The sequence below is a fragment of the Stegastes partitus genome, unplaced genomic scaffold (assembly GCF_000690725.1).
Source record: "Stegastes partitus isolate 25-593 unplaced genomic scaffold, Stegastes_partitus-1.0.2 Scaffold4, whole genome shotgun sequence".
In the NCBI taxonomy this organism is placed as follows: domain Eukaryota; kingdom Metazoa; phylum Chordata; class Actinopteri; family Pomacentridae; genus Stegastes; species Stegastes partitus.
The window spans coordinates 12317-30340 of NW_007577735.1; the positions used below are offsets into that span (position 1 = coordinate 12317).

The 18024-nt window shown below is 37.3% G+C and overlaps 1 protein-coding gene across 1 annotated transcript; it reads right to left on the minus strand.

Annotated features, from left to right (window-relative positions):
• Positions 1 to 6723: 6723 nt before the first annotated feature.
• On the minus strand, positions 6724 to 12375 carry srxn1 (sulfiredoxin 1 homolog (S. cerevisiae)). The gene is made up of 2 exons (XM_008277668.1): positions 12106 to 12375; positions 6724 to 9746 (listed from the first exon to the last, which is right to left on the minus strand). The coding sequence occupies exons 1-2, from the start codon at positions 12334 to 12336 to the stop codon at positions 9537 to 9539; spliced, it is 441 nt and encodes a 146-aa protein (XP_008275890.1). The 5' UTR covers positions 12337 to 12375; the 3' UTR covers positions 6724 to 9536.
• Between the last annotated feature and the right edge of the window lie 5649 nt (positions 12376 to 18024).

Here is an 18024-nt window from a genome sequence, read left to right on the forward strand (position 1 = left end):
CACAGGACCCTGCAGACTGTGAGAAGATTTCAATTTGCAGAAATAAGGCAGTCTCTCCAGAGGTTTAATTTAATCTAAATTAATGAAAAACATTCTGAGGTATGAAAGATACACAAACTGACTTTAATTTGTTGTGATATCTGATGATCCATTAATAACATATTAAAGGTCAACAAATATGATTAATTATACTTATCGTGAAGCTTTCCTAGGAATTTATTATGTGTCTTTATGGGGTGTGTGCAGTACAACAACTGTGTATGTGTGCGTCTGTGTTTTTGTGTATTTATGTGTGAGACTCTGCGTGTTGACTTGGCACTAAAGGCAGAAGCTTTCTGAGAACAACACTCTTGTTTCATGGAACTGTGAAAAAATGTTGTGGTCGTCCGGAAGTAATAGATCCATTTGTCCACAGTGATGAGGCCAAACCATGTTGGGTTTTCCACCCACTGAAGTCCAAGTTGTTGAGCTTCACAAATCTCCAGGAACAGCAGCTATGAGAGGAAGGTTCTCAGTGTCTGACCTGCTGCATGTTTTGCTTTTCGCTTGTTGGCCAAAGCATTGCTATATCAGACTGGTTAAGAATTGTGTACATCTAATCATGGTTCTTAGTGAATACACCTACTGACTCTGGTGATCCTCGTGCCCCCCCAAATTTTTGAAATCCAAAAAAATATCACTACAATGACTAAGATTTAAATGTCAAATGGTAAATAACATTGGGCACTATGAATAACCTTAACATTTTTGTTTTCATTTCACAAATATTTCCTTTTTTTAATAGATGAAACAAGATTAATGCTGTGAACATATTTTAAAAATTAGCTCATAAAATTAGACATTTGTGAGAAAAAGAAGTATCGATTCTGTAATTTTACATAAATGTGTCTGTTAAATGATAGTTTGTATTCTCACAGCAAGAATGCTGAATTCATGTGTTATCATAAGCATTAGTAATATGTTAAAATATCGTTTTCATCATTATATAGAATTTAACATATCTATCTATCTATCTATCTATCTATCTATCTATCTATCTATCTATCTATCTATCTATCTATCTATCTATCTATCTATTACTCGCTCATATGATAGGTAATTTTATTGTTGTCAAACATGTAAATTACTTTGATTAAATGTTCAAAGACAGAATGCCCTGAATGATTTGGGAAAAACATCTAACTACAATTTTTCTGACAGATGTTGCAATATGATTGGAGATATCATTTTGTAAAGTCAAGCTTCAGTTCAATATGGATTCTATAATAGATTTAAAAGGTAATGGAGCATTAACACGTGAGACAATGACGGCATGAATTGCTAAAACCACTGACATGACAGTCTAAACCAGGGGTGTCCGATCCTGGTCCTCGAGAGCCACAATGCTGCATGTTTTAGATGTTTCCCTCTTCCAACGCACCTTATTCAAATGATCAGGATTGTTATCAGGCTTCTGCAGAGCTTGATGATGAGCTGATCATTTGAATCAGGTGTGAAACATCTAAAACATGCAGGACTGCCCACCCCTGGTGTAGGAGGAAGCCAGAGAACCCGGAGAGAACCCACGCTGCACAGGGAGAAAATGCGAACCATGCAGAAAGATCCCAGTGCCCCCACCGGGACACGAACCAGCGACCTTGCTGCGAGGCAACAGTGCTAACCAACTGCACCACCTTGCAGCCCAGCCTTGCAGCCCAACATTCCAACTTGCATCTTTTATTTGCTAACCGTTTCAAATTGCAATTTCAATGTAAAATGTATTCATTTTTCAACTCTAAGTCAGATAAAACAATTTCACCAAAAGACAAGTTAATTTTGAAGATTTCTCTGATTCCATCGGTTTCATATCATCAGGCTGATAGTTTACTTTGGTCACCTTTCATTCTCAGCCTGATCTTAGTAACTGAAAGAAGAGTCCTATCTGAGGATCTGAGGCTGCACCAAACCCTGAACTGCTTTACATGTGATCAGTAAAATCATTTCTAAAACTGAATGATATCCAGTGAGGGGAGGCTAAAATTGAAATGAACACTTTCTACCCTGGAGGTCCCTACACCAAGGATCAGGCCAGGTCTGTTACTGAAATGCAGCCACCACCACATTTACAGCAGAAGGACACAGACCATGGCAAATTCAATGAAGAAACCACCCAGTACTACTTGGACTAAAATGGATGTGGTGTTGCTGTGCTTCATCTCTGTCGCATCGCATTTAGTAAAGCTGCAGCTGAGAATCTTAAAAATAGGCTCACTAAAATCAGTGTTTATGGACTCATTGTTATAAGGCTCTAAATTACAGGCTGAAGCAAAAATGCGAGTTTATCAGATCTCACTCTGGACTGGTGATGGAGACAAGGAGGCTTACTGTGTTTCAAAATTCTCATCAGAGTCTCTTATCCACAGAGCCGAAGGTTGTTCATTTTGCCCTCACAGTTGTAGAACCGACTGAATTTGCTGATGTTTTTTTTTTTTATTTAGAATTTTTCAAAAAACGTGAAAATAAAAGACAAGGGTTTGTGGGTTGAACTGATCCCTTGACTTTTCTAGTAGAAAATCATCAAAGAATAGATCTAACTAACAAGTCTTGTGCCTGTATCTGCAGATATGGTTTTAGAGCCCCATTGTTGTCCAAAAGCTATTAAAAACACATCAGTGAGTTCAACGCTGCTGCACCGTGTGACATGTTCCTTCATTACAATCAACGTGAGCTCTGTAGTTTATTTTGAGTTGATCCCACACACACTGTCCTGCTGTGCTAAATACTCGCTTTAACACTAAATCTGCAGCTGAAAATAGTCCCCTCCAAAAAGCAATATTTTGTCTTGTTTCAGTAACGCTGGCAAGAAATCACAAATCCCTTTTGTTTAAGCAAATTATTTAGCAATTTTACATATGAATTTATGCAAACGTGACCTTTTTCTCTTTCCTTTTTTTTTTTTTAAAACACAAACATCTTCACTAGCAATGAATGAACTGTCAGAGAAAAATGACTGGGATTTGGGCTGAGGCTGCATTCAGGTAAAGTTCGAACTGACAAATGAACAGGCTGAAACACATATTTTAAATACATTGTACCTCATACCAAAACACACGGGCGGAACTGCAGCATGGTATCATGATTTAGACACAATTTGATTATCCATATCTCCTAAATGTGTCCAGGACTTACAGAACATGTTGGTTCCCAGTGATAGAGGAACTGTTAAGATGCTTTACTTCAATAAAAGTACTAATGCCACACACTGTACAATACTCTCATAAATACTCAGGTGTTTATGAGGTGGAGCTAACTGTTTAGCACAAGCCTGCAACTGATGAATGCTGAATCCTGAGAACAGAATAGTACTTAACCAGTTTTGTTTGCTATAGTTTCATTTACTCAAGAAAAAAGGACATTTTTGTTCATCAAACGGTTAGAAACTATTAAAAAATGTATAGATTTCTGTCAAACAAGGTGTAACTTTACTGTCCACTGACTTTTCTTGCTTACTGCCATAAATAGTAGATATTAAATCCGACTGACGTTAACTGTGACACTGTTTTCACAAAAATGTTCATAAACTTTTAAGTAAAGGTGTGGATTCCATGCCCACCTCAAAGTGTAATCATGAGTCTTTCCAGCACAGACTGTTTTTAGTGCGCTTAACTCTCATTAGTGCAGCACAATGCATATGTCATCTTCTTTATGGCAAAATACACCCATAAAAATAAAGGAAAAGGAGCGAATGATGTCATTGGATAAATACTTTGAGCGAAAAGAACTAAGTGTTGAGAGTAAGAGGTGATAGAGCTGGATCATCTGAATGGAGCTGACCTCTGATCTGGTCACAAAAGCTTATTCTGAGCCAGGAAAAACTCTCTGATGATTATTTCCATTATGCACTAATTTCCTGATTCTTTTTCTTGACGTGAGAAGCTGCAAGCATGAAATGTTTCAGGCACTTTCGCATTAAAAAAATGACTGGTTGCCAAATCATTTTCTGGCAACTGAACTGAATTACTTACATTGTATTACATTATACTTGTACTTGTATTCTGTTGGGTAATTATGTGTATAACAAAAATTGGATTATAAGATTAGATGTTTTTATGATAAAATCTCAATTTAACTACTAACTATACCCAACTCAAAGTAGAAAGGGGCACGAAAAAGTACCTTAAATTTTTAATCATCAAAGTACTTAAGTAAGCTCAATTCCACGACTGCAGTGTAGATGCACCACCCACCTCCTTCATTTTTTTGTCTTATCACATAAAAATATTTCTATCACATTTGTGTTTTCTCTTCCCTGCTGAGGGTCTGTCCATCTTGTACTTTACAGACAAGAGAGGCAACAAAATATGTACTTTACATCTCAGAATAAGTCCTTTTAGAACAGACATTTAAACCCATCACAGCAAAAAGAGCACAAGTACATTAAAATGAACAATGATGCTGTTTTGGCAAATGTTGCACTGTAGAAATGCTCATTCAGTTAGTACTGTATCATTCTGTATCTATCCATACTGCATATATTATATATTACTCATACATCTTATACACCCATATATCTAGCGCTTAAATGCACCATGCAGGGTTTGTACTGTTATTATTGCTCATACTGTATATACCTTTGGAAATTGTCTTAAAGCTATTCCACGAAGATTTCAACACTGCTTCTTTTGCATTTCTAGCTAGATACTAAACTGCATTTCTCAGTCTCTGTTGGTTTCATCCCACATTTTTTTCCTGGTAGCAATGAATGCAACGTTCACTACATGTTGTTGGTATCTTCCTCCATCACTGGGCTCCACCAACCTGTACTGACTATCACACAGTGCCTAAACCATGATGCCATGCCGCAGATCTGCCCATGTGTCTCTATATGAGGTAAATTATGTTTAAAGTATTTGATGAAGGCTGTTTCCCCATCAACTTTACCGTAACAAAACCTCAGTCCAAATCTCACTCCTCTGTGCAGCACCTGAACACCTACCGTTTGCACTGCTGGAAGCACTTTTCAAAAAGGACACAGACTTCCCAAATAATATGAAAAGACTAATGAGTTAGTGCAGCATTACTAAAAATTTGCATTTTTTCCAGCCTGCCTTTGGCTCTCAGTCGCAATAACATTCATCCGTACTGAAGTTGTAAATGTCAAATGTACTGATGTCACTGCAGACAAGTCGGGCTTCACGTCCTCACGTCCAGCTGAAGACAACACAGTGAAATTGGAGGACAAAGCTGGTGTGAGCTACATGATAATTACCCAGAGACAAATCCTTCTAATGAGTGAGGCCATCTTTTATAGCAGATGCTCTCTGCTTGGCAGGGCTCATCAGTCCAAGTGTCCCCCACGTTACAGCTTTGAAGCCTGTGCGAAATACAACCTACTGCTATTATACCACATGTATACTTTCCCAAAGCTACGTAGAGAAGAAGGTTTATGCACAATGTGTCTCTGTGGTGAGGTCAGAGGGTGGACACGGCACTGCAAATCTGCAACAGATTACACGCCTGCAGCCACCAGTATAGTCTGAGGGAATTCCGGATAGGAAGCTGTGAAAAGTCCTCATCGAGTCAAACACCTAAACCCAAACTCTTTCAAGAGGATTTGGGTGTAATGCCTTCTCAAGTGGAACAAATGGGTGAGCTGACTAACCAGAGATCATTTTTCAGTCTCAGTTTAAATGTAGCCAAACTCTGCAGGAGAGTTGGAAGCACCTTTGTAAGGTTTCAGTAGTTTAATTATGTCACTGCATGGAGCACTTTCTAGACCAAGAATTAAACACTTTATACATTGTCTCAAGAGAAATCTGCCACGATAAAACATGTTAAAGCACAATCTTCGAAATTAGTTTTCAACTGAGATTTTAAGCAAGTGGCACATTTGTCTCTTTAAAATGCTCCAGAGTTTAGTAATCAAATCTTTTTAGTTTGTGTGGTACTATGCAGCACAGACATATGACTTCACTGATTCAAAAACATGTTGATGCTAAAAACAAAGATGTTCTGCTAAAAAATGCACCTCTTTGCATTACCCAGAGAAAGTGAATGACATTTTCACTTTGCTTCTAACTGAATAGAGGGAATAGTTGGATTTCCCTCTATAATATTGTTGCTTCTTAAGCTTAACATTTAAATTAGTCATGTAAATCTGTAATACTAATCCTATTTCTCTATTAGAAAGCCCTTTAGGTCAACATGTGTTGTTTTATATGTGCTAGAAAAAAAAAACGGTAACTTATCTGTCTTGACTTGACTAACAGTTATGTGTTGTAGATATGAATAAAACTTTTGAATTAGATTGTCATTCTGTCTTCATTGTCCAACGTCACACCAAAAGCCATACACAGATAAAACTAGTTTGTTGAGAAGAAAAATCAGAGTTTCAGACGATTGAACTCCAAGTCTACTCTCATCCTTAATCAGTGCCTTTGACTTGTCTTGTCTGCCATGTCTCTGTACTTGTAATTATAAAAACCAACATAATATAATATCAAACCAAGTTTCTGTGTTTAGAGCCTGAACGCCTCCTGGGGATCCTGAAAATAGCACAAAAAAGGGAAAAACTTTTTTAAAGTACTGTCAGAATCATTTTGACTTTTTGTCCTTAAAAGAAACACTCATTTCAGTATGAGTCAGCTGTTTTATATTCCTCCATAATTAACAACATTGTTTTTTTTTGTTGCAGCAATCAAAAAAAAAAAATCTCCTTGGATTAAAGTGTTCAAATCCTGGGTATTTATTCTGGTAATGTCTTTGTTCTGTTGATATTTCAGAGGAAAAACTATACAGAAGAGTGGAAATCAGGACAAATAAATGGATCACCAAATTTAATGAAAGATTTGCAAACGTGAAATTGACACCATGAGTCCATTTCTTTGATTCATTACTGAGTAACAACAACACATGGTAAAAGAAACAGTATGAGCAGTGTGTGGCTCCAGTGCACTGCTGTGTTCCCTTAACGCGTCACTGATAACTGTCACACAAAAATTTAATTAATAAGACACTTCCTCAGTCACAAATAGTATTCACTGACTTTGTATGTAGAGGTGATCAAGTCACTAAACAGCAAACCAAGATCAAGTCCAGGGAGTTCAGCAAAAATTTTAAAGCTTATAATATTTAGAGAATTGAAAAAAAAAACAAAAAAAAAAAACAAAAAACAACACATCATCTGGGAAACCATTTGAAGGCTTTATTATCTCCAGAAACTCCCTCAGCCATGAAATCAAGCAAGGACACAGACAAAATAGTTTCCAGCAGGTCAAAATGATTGAATGGCTCCAGCAGAGGCAGAATTTGAATTTTTAGACCTTGAAAATGGGGGAAAACAAGTACAACATTTTTCAACAAGGGTGGTATTGGTTCCCCAGAAAGTTCCTTGGAGGGTACATATATGTGTCCATATCTACTACAATAAATATTCTTTGGTCAACATTTTACCAATGTTTGACACCAATTGAATTTGATGTGTGGGAAGTATGGCAAGCCAAGGTTTCATTTTTTTGCTATTTTGACATATCAAAATGCTGCCATGGACATAGAAACACAAAAACTGGTGTGCATGGGGGTCTACACATTGACATTATACTTGCAAAGTTACAAGCTGCCTCCATGTTGTCTGGAGCAACACCTGTATCACCACAAATGACATGAACTGACCAAGATGTGAACAAATTACATCCTTGACCACAAAATAATAAATAAATGAAAAAGTAAAAAATAAATAAAAAAAATCAATCCATTTGTGAAAATGGTCTCAACAGTTCCTCTTCTTAGCTCCCCCAAATCCCCTTGATCTGCTTAAATCCTCGGAGATAAAGCGTGCAGAACCACCCATGGAAACCGCTCCCCGAAGCAACAGGTGCACTGTATTTTTTCATACCAGTATTGCGTGTCAAAACCCCTTTGAGGATATGGTTACTTCCAGACAGTGAGCGAGCTACAGGAAATCTTCTCACACGCGACGATTCAGAGGAGAAATTTAGAGTCCTTTAGGGCCGGTCGGTAAAAGCTGCCCTAAGTCTCCTTTCATTTCCTCAATGGCCACAAAGGGAGACTGTCAAGCAGCTCTGCGCTCGCATTGTGAGAGTGCTGATGTCGGAAAGGCCTCGTCTTGATGTATAGATTACCTATATTATTCTGTAAACTACAGTTCCTTCCTCCAAGGCAGAGGCATGGGAACTGCTGTCTGACTTGATTTAGTAAACAGGGCCAGTCTCAAGGTCAGCAACAACCACAAACAGGCCATTATCTAAAACATTTATTGAGGATTATTTGTGTTATTTACTTAAAGATTTTTACTCCGTGGTAACACCTTGTTACCAGTTTCTCCCGTTTCTTTGTCAAACACTGTCGGTAAGGTTGCAGTCCTTTTCAGAGACGATGTGAGGGAAAGACTGATGACAGGCAGAGTCAGAAAGACTCAATAACATCCTGCATTTTGTCAGCCTGATGTTCTCACAGCACCTGACTCCTTTGACGAACCATCTGCTCTATAGGCTCTTTCTTATTCCTTGTTGTCTCGTGCTGTCTCGAACATCTCAATTAAATTTGACTGTGCATGGAGCAAAGTGGCTGAGTATGACTAAAAAGTTTGGGACTGTGTGACACCACAATTGAGAAGTTCTGATGAAAAAAAAAAAAGAGAAGAAAATCATTACTGCTATTACTATTCTTACTGAAAAGACATGTCCCGCAGGACAAATTCATTTCCTCCTCATACTCTGCTGCTGCAACATAAAGCAGGTCTGTGTCCTTTGAATTCTAAAATTAAAACTGGTTCCACAAAAAAAGACTGACTACAGGGACCTTCTGATATAATTTGAGACGAAAATAGCTTCAGCGAAAGACGTGTATTTAAATCTTCCTCAGTGCTCAGTAGGAGGAACTCAAAAGGTGGACTTGAAGGAGAGCCACTGGTGTCTTTTTCAAGTGACACAGTAGGAAAAGCACATGTGTAAACAGTGAAACTAAAGGTTGCTGAATTCCATTTATCTGCTACAGTTTCACACTCCTCTTAATGTGCACGCTCACTAGGACTCTTGAACAGAGCAGACATTGTTGGTGTTTTTGTGAGTGCTTTTCATACTTTGACCAGTCAAGATATCTGCTGTAAAAGGCCTGAACATCTGAATCCATCTTTGCTGCAGGATCACGAATTTATATGACATGTATAAATAAATACCCCTTTATTGTTCTATTGTTGAATGTGCATGAGAATAACTGTCAGAAAACAATCATTGAAATTACTTTTTATGTGCAATTATAGCAGGTATTTGAAGATAAAAGCTATTAGATGACAGATATCTATCTGATAAAAATGTACAACTAACAAATCACAATTACATATTTATATTTAGGTCATCTCAAATTATAAATGATGATCTTTAACAAAAGAGCTACATTTCCCCCTGCTGGTACACCCTTTGCTGTGCAGTCATCAGCTGTAACACAAGAGTCACACCTGTATGTGTGATCTACCTGAGTCAAGGTTCTTTAAAACAACAATAACAACAACAACAAAAACCCTCCAAGCTGCTTCAGCATCACCGCAGATCAGGCGTGGAAGACCCCAAATAAGTGGTAAGGTCTGTGATGTTTGATCTGATGATCTTGGCTGGAATAGTTGGCATATTCAACCTCTGATAGGCAGCAAACCTGTGACAGCCTCCGAACGAGTAGAAGTAATTTCCCCCCTCTCTTCCTTTGATCCAGAGCACATCAATCGGAGGAACAACGCTGATGTCTGTTGTCTCCTGGAGGGAAAGACAAACTGTCAATTAAAGTATACAACAGCTGTGGAGCAGAAATTATGCAAGTATTGCAAACAAAAACGTCTTGAAGTGAGAAGGAGGTAAAACACATGTTCATAAACCACTATACTGGTTCTTAATTGCTTTAAACTGTCATATTACAAAAAATAAATGATACACTACACTGTAATGATTAGAGGGAAATTGCTGTATGACGAAGATGCAAAACATTACAACAAACATGCATTTCCTGGAACATTGTAAGATCATTATGGGCAAAATAGCATTCTGCAGAATTCATTATACCTATTCAGGCTGTGGATCGCTAAAGTCTTCGCCAGAGTACATACAGAGAAGTGAACCAATTAAGCCTGAGGCCTTCTTTTGATCACCTGCATAAACACCCCAACATTCAGTCAACAAGGTAACATCTACAAAACTGTGAGGCCAAAATGAACAACCTTGGGCTCTATGAATAAATGACAACTGAGAAAATTTTAAAATGTAATACACTAAACTGTCTGCATCACCAGGCCAGAGTGACATCTGAAAAGACATTTCTACCTCCACCTAATCAAATTCAATCCAACACTGAATAACAATGGCCTCATAATAATGAGTCAGTGACACTGGTGTTATTGAACCCGTTTTAAGAATTCTCAGCTGCTAATCTACCAAATCTGATCCACATTCATTTTCATCACAGCAGTGGAAGATTTCTTGAGATCATTCTGTTAAGCAAAATAACAATACCAGACTGTAAAAAGCACCGAATGTAAAATAAATAACATAATTATTCATGCTTTAATGTGCAAGCAGAAAACTAGTGCTATAGTGGTTATATGTGAGCCAACTTAACTGCTTTGTATATGACTGCAACTAAAGGCTATTTATATTATGGAATAATCAGATATTTAGATTGCATAATTGTATGATTAATTAAAATTGCAATATAAAAAAAACAAGAAATGTTTGGCATGGAAAATCATTTGACGGCTGAATTTTTGGCAGTCAACTGTTGCAGCTTTACTTGTATATGCTCATCATATGTTTTGCATACAAAAATCTTGTTGACAATTAGTGATTAAAGCTGTCAAATTATCTCCTCTGAAATGCAGTTGAGTAAAAGTAGAAAGCGGCATGGGAAGAAAATACCCAAGTACATTATAAACACCTCGAATTTGCACTTAAGTACTTAAGGAAATGTACTTAGTTACTTTTTATACGTAACTTTTATTTCTATTCCAGTACTTGCTTTTACAAACGAGTGGTGCTGTCAGGGGTTTACAGCTATAACACTGAATGTTTCGTGAATAACGCTGGATCTACATTTTTCTTTGTGAGTTTTCTTAGTTTTTTTTTCATAAACAAAAGCAAGAACAACAAAAAAATTTCGGATCTAGGTATTCCAATTAGGCATTTAGGCAATCAAAATAATACAATACAGATGATTAAAAGCATTTTGCATATTATTTTACAGTCAGTAAAAGTCCAATCTGTGTATGACAGTCAAAATATTTTTTTTGTTGAGTCTCACAGCAAAATATTTGCCATAGTGATAGTACTACGTGGACATGTGTGTAACTAAAAATAAAGCACAACCACTCTTAAAATTAACTTAGAAAATATGGCAACAGGAAAACACAATTGATTATTTTAGGCTATGCTCTTGTGGTGAGATAAGTTATCACAGGACTATGGGTATATTTTTTTGTAACAGCAACACAGACAACAGATTTGCTCTGATTACTAGTAAGTAATTATTTGGTAAATTATGTTTTGGAACTTCTCTCCTCAATAGCACCTGAATCTCTTCTCCTGGACACATTAAATTACATTTATGAAAACAATTATTTCCAAGGCACACCTTTATACATTATTACAGCTGTGAATCAGTTCATGCATAATACTCATTTCAAGGCACACAGTTTGAGAGCCAGTGGTCTGGCTGCCTGCTCTCACTGTCATATTAATGTGGAACATTAGCTAAGCACAGAAAGGAAGTGGGATGACCTTACTTTGCCTAGAGCACAATGTCTCACATTTTATATTCGTTTTACTCTGAAAAAAATGTGAAAATTGTGCAATTATCAGCTTAAAATCTTAAGACTGCTGGGCTGGGAACCAGTGCTTCAAGATCCAAACAACGCCTCTGATAACAAGTAACAGAGGTTTTACTTTAGAACAGTTTTTAACTACTGTACCCTCCTCTGTATTCACAATACGAGTGAGTAACTAATATTTGCTAGCTAACTTCCGATAATTCACAGGAGTATTGTAGGCCACTGTTAAGCTGTATACATCTTAGAATCGCATGGTTGTTATCACACAAAAACTACAAACACATTAACAGTTGTTTTACCTTGATTGTGTCCATCAGACTCTGAACTTTCTGCTCATCCAGCACCGGAGGAAACGGTCTAATGATGACTTGCATTGGGACGTTATGAACCTCCTCCACGGTGTCCGAGTGAATCGACCTGTTGTTGCTGCCGTCCGCCGCACCACACTCATTGGACATTATCGATATGTTTCTATTGGACAAAAATACCAGATTACACCGAGTTTTAGCGCCCTGCCAGAGACGAAACATTTATCCGTCGCCTGTAGCTCTCTAAGTGAGTACTTCCTGGAGTTTCTTCACGAAGTGCGAGAAAAGGTTTTGATTGGTTGTCCTCACTGTCAATCACACATGCGCAATGCTCTTCGGGTCTGTGGAACCGTGGTTGAAACGCCCACATATTGAATATAGAGTTTGAATATAATGTTTATTTCGTTTGCATTTAAACATATATACTGGCTTTTGCAGTCATATCAAGAAATAAGAGATAACGCCTTGCTTTAAACACTCCTGTAAATTAGCCAGCTATCTCGTTATTAGCCCTTCTAGTTAATTAATTAACTAGCTAGCCGTTTAGCTAGCGATTCAGCTAGCTCGCTAATTAGCCACTCATTAGAGTTTACATATTACAACGTTGTCAAACTTTAAGTAGACATGACGAACCTGTCAATAAAAGTCGCACATCCAGCAGGTACAGAGCAACATTATCATTCAGTTGAAGTCGTGTTTCTGGCCACTTGATGAATGTAAGTCAGATTTTCACTCTATTTTAGCTCTATTTTGGTCCCTGCCTTCTGTGGGATATATTTGATATTTTTGATATTAGCAGTTGCTTAGTTGAGTTAAAGTATGCTAAATTGTTCTGTAGAGGTGGTGATAATTCACAGTGCCTCATTGTTCACGTTGTATTTTGATACTATCGTATAAAATAGGACAGGCATGTAAAATATTATTCTTTACCCACTTTTCTGTTATATTCCAATGTCTTCTTTTGGTCTTGTAAGTAGTGATGGAAAACCACTTATTTCATTTAGGCAGTTACATTAAAACCAATCTGTAGTTGATACTGGCTTTACTTCCTCATAGTTTAGCCCTCTACAGACCTCACTGCTTTTCGTGTTAAAATTGCAGTACTAGTTGCAATGATTTCTTCTGCTTTATATGCTTTATTTATTTCTTTTTACTTTATTAGCATCCAATATGCATACATTTATGTACACAGTAATGCACAGTACACATTAGATGAAAGTGAAGAAAATCACAAAATGCTCATAAAGCATTGCTTTTGCAACAAATAAGAAAATATGATATGTGTTATATGCTGTATGGGCGATGCATGAGCAAATATACACGAACAGTCAAAACATTATAACCACCTGCCTAATACTGTGTAGGTCCTTTCGTGCTGCTTGGACAGCTCTGACAGACTGAGGCATGGACTCCACAAGACATGCAAGTGTTTCCTCTAATATCAGGTACTGCTGATCACTTTAGTGTAAATATATAACTGTGGTGAAGCCTTTATGCATCGGACTTGTTCCTCCGATAATTTCCAAACTGTTGTTGAAGTATGGCAAAAAGCATTATCCTGCTGAAAGAGACGATTGCCATCAGGGAATGCAGTTGCCATGACAGGGTGTGTGTGGTCTACAGCAGTGTTTAGGTAGATGGTGCCATCCAAGTGAATACCAGAACACTGCACAGAGAATCACACTGTCTCCACTGGCTTGCCCTCTTCCCGTAGTGCCTTCTACATAACCATCTCCTCCCCAGTTCTACATAGGCCTATTTTAGATTTACAGGCAAAGTGTACAAGTATTAACAATCCCCGCCACTGATATAAACTATGGAAGTCTTGTGCATTTTACCAGCTGCATTTCTGTGAGCCCAAATAGAAGTAATGTGGCATTTTCTGTAGTAGACTTTTGAAACAGATCGTTGAAAACATGCTAACAAGCAATTCTAATTTAACTGGGAAAAGCTGTGAAACTGATGAAACATTGTTAAGTGTGTCTATCAGACAGAGCATTTGGGTTAACTTTTCTGCTTCTTAGCATGTAAACAGGCCTGTTGAGTATTTTGTGGCATTTACGTGTAGTACTAAACTCACACCAAACACATTTCATGGCCAAACTGTTTCTCATTAAAATTCACTCCAGCAATTAGTCATGCCGTTAAAAAGAGCCTCTACAAGCCCAGAATCCTTTGGTGACAATAGTTTTTAATGAGGTCAGTGTTTTGTGTTGTAGACTGTCGCATGATATAGGCTTCCTATTTCAAAGTGCACTACTTCGTGATATTCTATTTTTACAGGGATTTCAAAGAACCAGCCAGGTTGCTGTGGTTACGAAAAGGACGTCTGGGCTCGCAGCTTGCACAGGTAAGTGGAAAGCTTCAAAGATCTGCGGCAGTGGAGCGGAAACAGAACTATTGTTGTTTTTTCCAACCCACAGCTACGGCATATCCTAATGAGACAATTAAAAATGATTTCTTGGACAGCAGAGGCAGGCCATTATATTGAATTATTACAAATTCTTTGAACTACAATGGCAGCGCCTTTTATGTTGATTAATTGGTCACACGGGGATCAGTTACAACATGAAGAGGGTCTATATATAGTATGTAATCACTAGCAGTGCTATCAATACATTATATACCCTTGTAGAATAAAGCTTAACAAAGTACATCCTGTAATTTAGGTGGTGCAGTGAATATAATCACCATTTTACATCATTGTGAAGGGGTAGTGCAGTAGGCAACAAAAACAGCTAAGATTTGAAAGCCACTTTACATTTTCTACTTTGTTGTCTTAAAGAGCAATTTAACTGACAACAGAATACTAAAAAAAACTCCTGTTGTAATATAACATGCTGACACAGATCATAATATGCTGACACTGGCTGTGTGACTTGGTGTTTCTGTGTGAATAACTACAATATAGTAAGTAAGTACAGTGACATTTCCCCCCTGGGCATTCACTGCTTTATGCCATAGTCAGGTTGCTGCTTTGCTGTCAATCAAAAGCCACTTCATCACGCACCAAAAGAAACCAGCATCTCGTGAAGAGAAGAGACGCTGTCAGTCAGAGCATATAGACATGTAAATCTTCTCCACTGTTGAGGTGTGTTCAGAGTCCCACTACACTCTGCGTGACCCTCTGCTGTCACAGCAGGACTGTATTCTAGTTGCTAACATATCTCAATTACTTAGATTGAGTTAGTCACACAGGTACAGCGGCAGGTCATGGAAGAACAGTTCCCACATAATGATTTGCTGTTAATATTAGATTTCAGTCCCCGTGGGATTGTCACACTTAGAGCAGCTGGAGAAAATTACCTGCCAGCTTTCCGACAGGGAAGTGAGCTATATTTATTTATGCCTTCTCCTTTTTTTTTTTTTACGCGTTGACATGCTTTTAAAGTGATAATTATTCTGACGCCGATTTCCAGTCTTCAAACTATAGCTCTGTGATAGATGAATGTGTGTGAAATCATAACACGGTTTAGCAGCAGTGGATGTTTTGTGTTTGCGGCCGAATGTGTGACTGATTTGTTCAGCGATGTTGATTATTCACTGGTGGCTCTCGCTGCCTAAATCTATGAAATTATTTTCTGCACTATCTCCTTCTGGTACAGCTGCCCAGAATGAGATTTCTGTTTAATGATCTTCCTTGCCTTGAAATAAATTTGTTCTCCAAATCTCATCCAAAGAGAGAGCAAGTGGTGTTTTGGAGTGGGGTTATTTAAATGTGAATTCAGCTGTCGTCTTTCTTTCCATGGACACTTGGTTCAGTTTGTTAACCTTACAACAAAAACAGAGGTAGAATAACATTTTCTTCAGCATAAATATTAACATAGAAGGCCACTGGCGGATTGTTGAAATTATGTAAATGAAGCAGTTGTTTTAATTAGCAATTAATTGGGAGATTATTTAAGTTATAAAATGTGATTTCACACAGCTCAAGTTGATGTCCTCAAAATCCATCCAAAGATATTCAGTTTCTTTCATGTACGACAAAGAAAAACATACAACCGCACGTTTGAGAAACAGGAATTGAAAAATATTTTTATTTTTTGCTTAAAAAATTATGTAAGGAATTGTTATTTGATCATCAAAATAGTTGCTAATTAATGCTGTGTTGATCAGCTCATCCGTTAATCAAGTAATCATTGCAGCGCTATAAATTCTAAAACTTCATAGCTGTAATTCCTTTGCTATCCTTGTTTCTGCATGCATGGTATATAAAGGGAAAAAGGAGCTATTTAAGGAGTGCCCTCCTTGACTTTTGCCTGAGTGCTGATGACAAGTGGGATATCTTGGATGCATAAAAATGCGATTTTGACATGACTTCAAAAAGAGAAGCATACGGATGAGGTGGACCCTCTGCCAACAGAGAGACGAGGAAACAGATGGGTTTTACACAAACAGCACAAACATCAAGAACACTGAGTTAAAGAGCTTGGCAGTCTCACTTGATGAAACAGTGAGGAATGGAGGCGCTTTTAATGAGCATCTCTCCTGTGATGCAGAATGTGAAAAGACAAACTGTTAGCTCTTAAAGGGGCAGTTACAGTTGGTTGGTCCTGACTGGTTGAACTGAAAGGTTTAACTAACCTCTTGTTGAGTGAATTTGGTCAGCATGCTTGCAGACTGGTTAAGCTGTGGAGGCTGTTTGCGTGCGGATGGTGATGGATTGTAAAGCAGAATAATGCGGAGCGGAATTTCTCCTTTAGCTGAACTATCCAGTTGAACTGAGTGCACTGTCATCAACATACAAAGCCTTTGTGTTTGTTGTTGAATTGTTGATGCTGACAGTTGGGTATCAGCCAACAGATGGCGCCAGATGTATGGGAAGGGTCACAGTGAGGGCTGGCACTAGTTGAAGAAGGTTGAATAAAATGATGGTCATTTATTTACAATAATAGCTTGTTGTTTACTGGGTCAGCTCTAAAAAATTTGAGAGATACCAGCTGTGGCTACAAATCTTTTTCAAGACTGATTTTGAATCGGTGTATTAAGTATACATTTTTAAAGCCTGCTAACAAAGATTATTTTTTAAAATCATTTTTTTCATTTGTTTTTTTCATTAATTTATGAAATGCAAAATTCAAAGCTTTTTATTTGTCCAAAATCCCCAAATATTCAAGTTTAAATTATATAAAACTGCTCAAACTCAGATTTGAGAAGCTTCAAACCAGTGAATATTTTGGATTAAACACATGGAATGGTTAATTGATTATGAAAATACTTGCAAATTAATTCTCTCTTGATTGACTAATAGATTCTTCTGCTGATTGAGCACTGCTTTGTGCTTGTCAGCTTAAAAATAATAGGAATAAAAAGAAAGACTTCTTTAATTGTGCAGAGTAGAAAAATCCAAATTTGAATAAATGCTGCTGGGCCACACGTAAACAGTTTTATCATCGACAAAAATGACAGAAAATCTAAAACCAAATGGTGACATATTCAAATTCTTCTGTCCAAAGATTTTCCCAAAATATTCAGTTTTCTATCACATAAGAGACCGAAAAAGAACAATTATTCAAATTTTCAAAGCTGAGATCAGACACACAATGTTTGCTTGGTTTTCAGATTAATTTTTCATTGATTGACGTGTCCTATCAACTTCCCAAAAATGACATGTTGAAATGGACAACAGTATCCAGGTTTTTTGTTTGCTTGTTTTTTACTTTTAGCAATAAAGATAATTTGACTGATAAAATTCTAAATACAAACTGTAAAGCTTCAAATAGCAATTATTAGTGTTTGTTCCCCAATGAATTGATTGCTCTGAAAAATGTCAGAAAATTGTGAAAAATGCTCATTATAGTTATGTGTGATGTCTTCAAATAGCTTCTCTCCCTCACCATCAGTTTAAAGATCAATAAAAAAGACATTTCAAATAAGGCTGCAAATAACCAGCATCCCATTGTAGATTAA

What these genes read in the sequence shown, in the direction of transcription:
- srxn1 (XM_008277668.1), bottom strand. Translation starts at nt 12,336, where the DNA reads ATGTTTCGTCTCTGGCAGGGCGCTAAAACTCGGTGTAATCTGGTATTT. An exon ending in GTCTGATGGACACAATCAAG is followed by an intron (nt 9,747 to 12,105) that starts GTAAAACAACTG and finishes CTTTCCCTCCAG; the next exon opens with GAGACAACAGACATCAGCGT.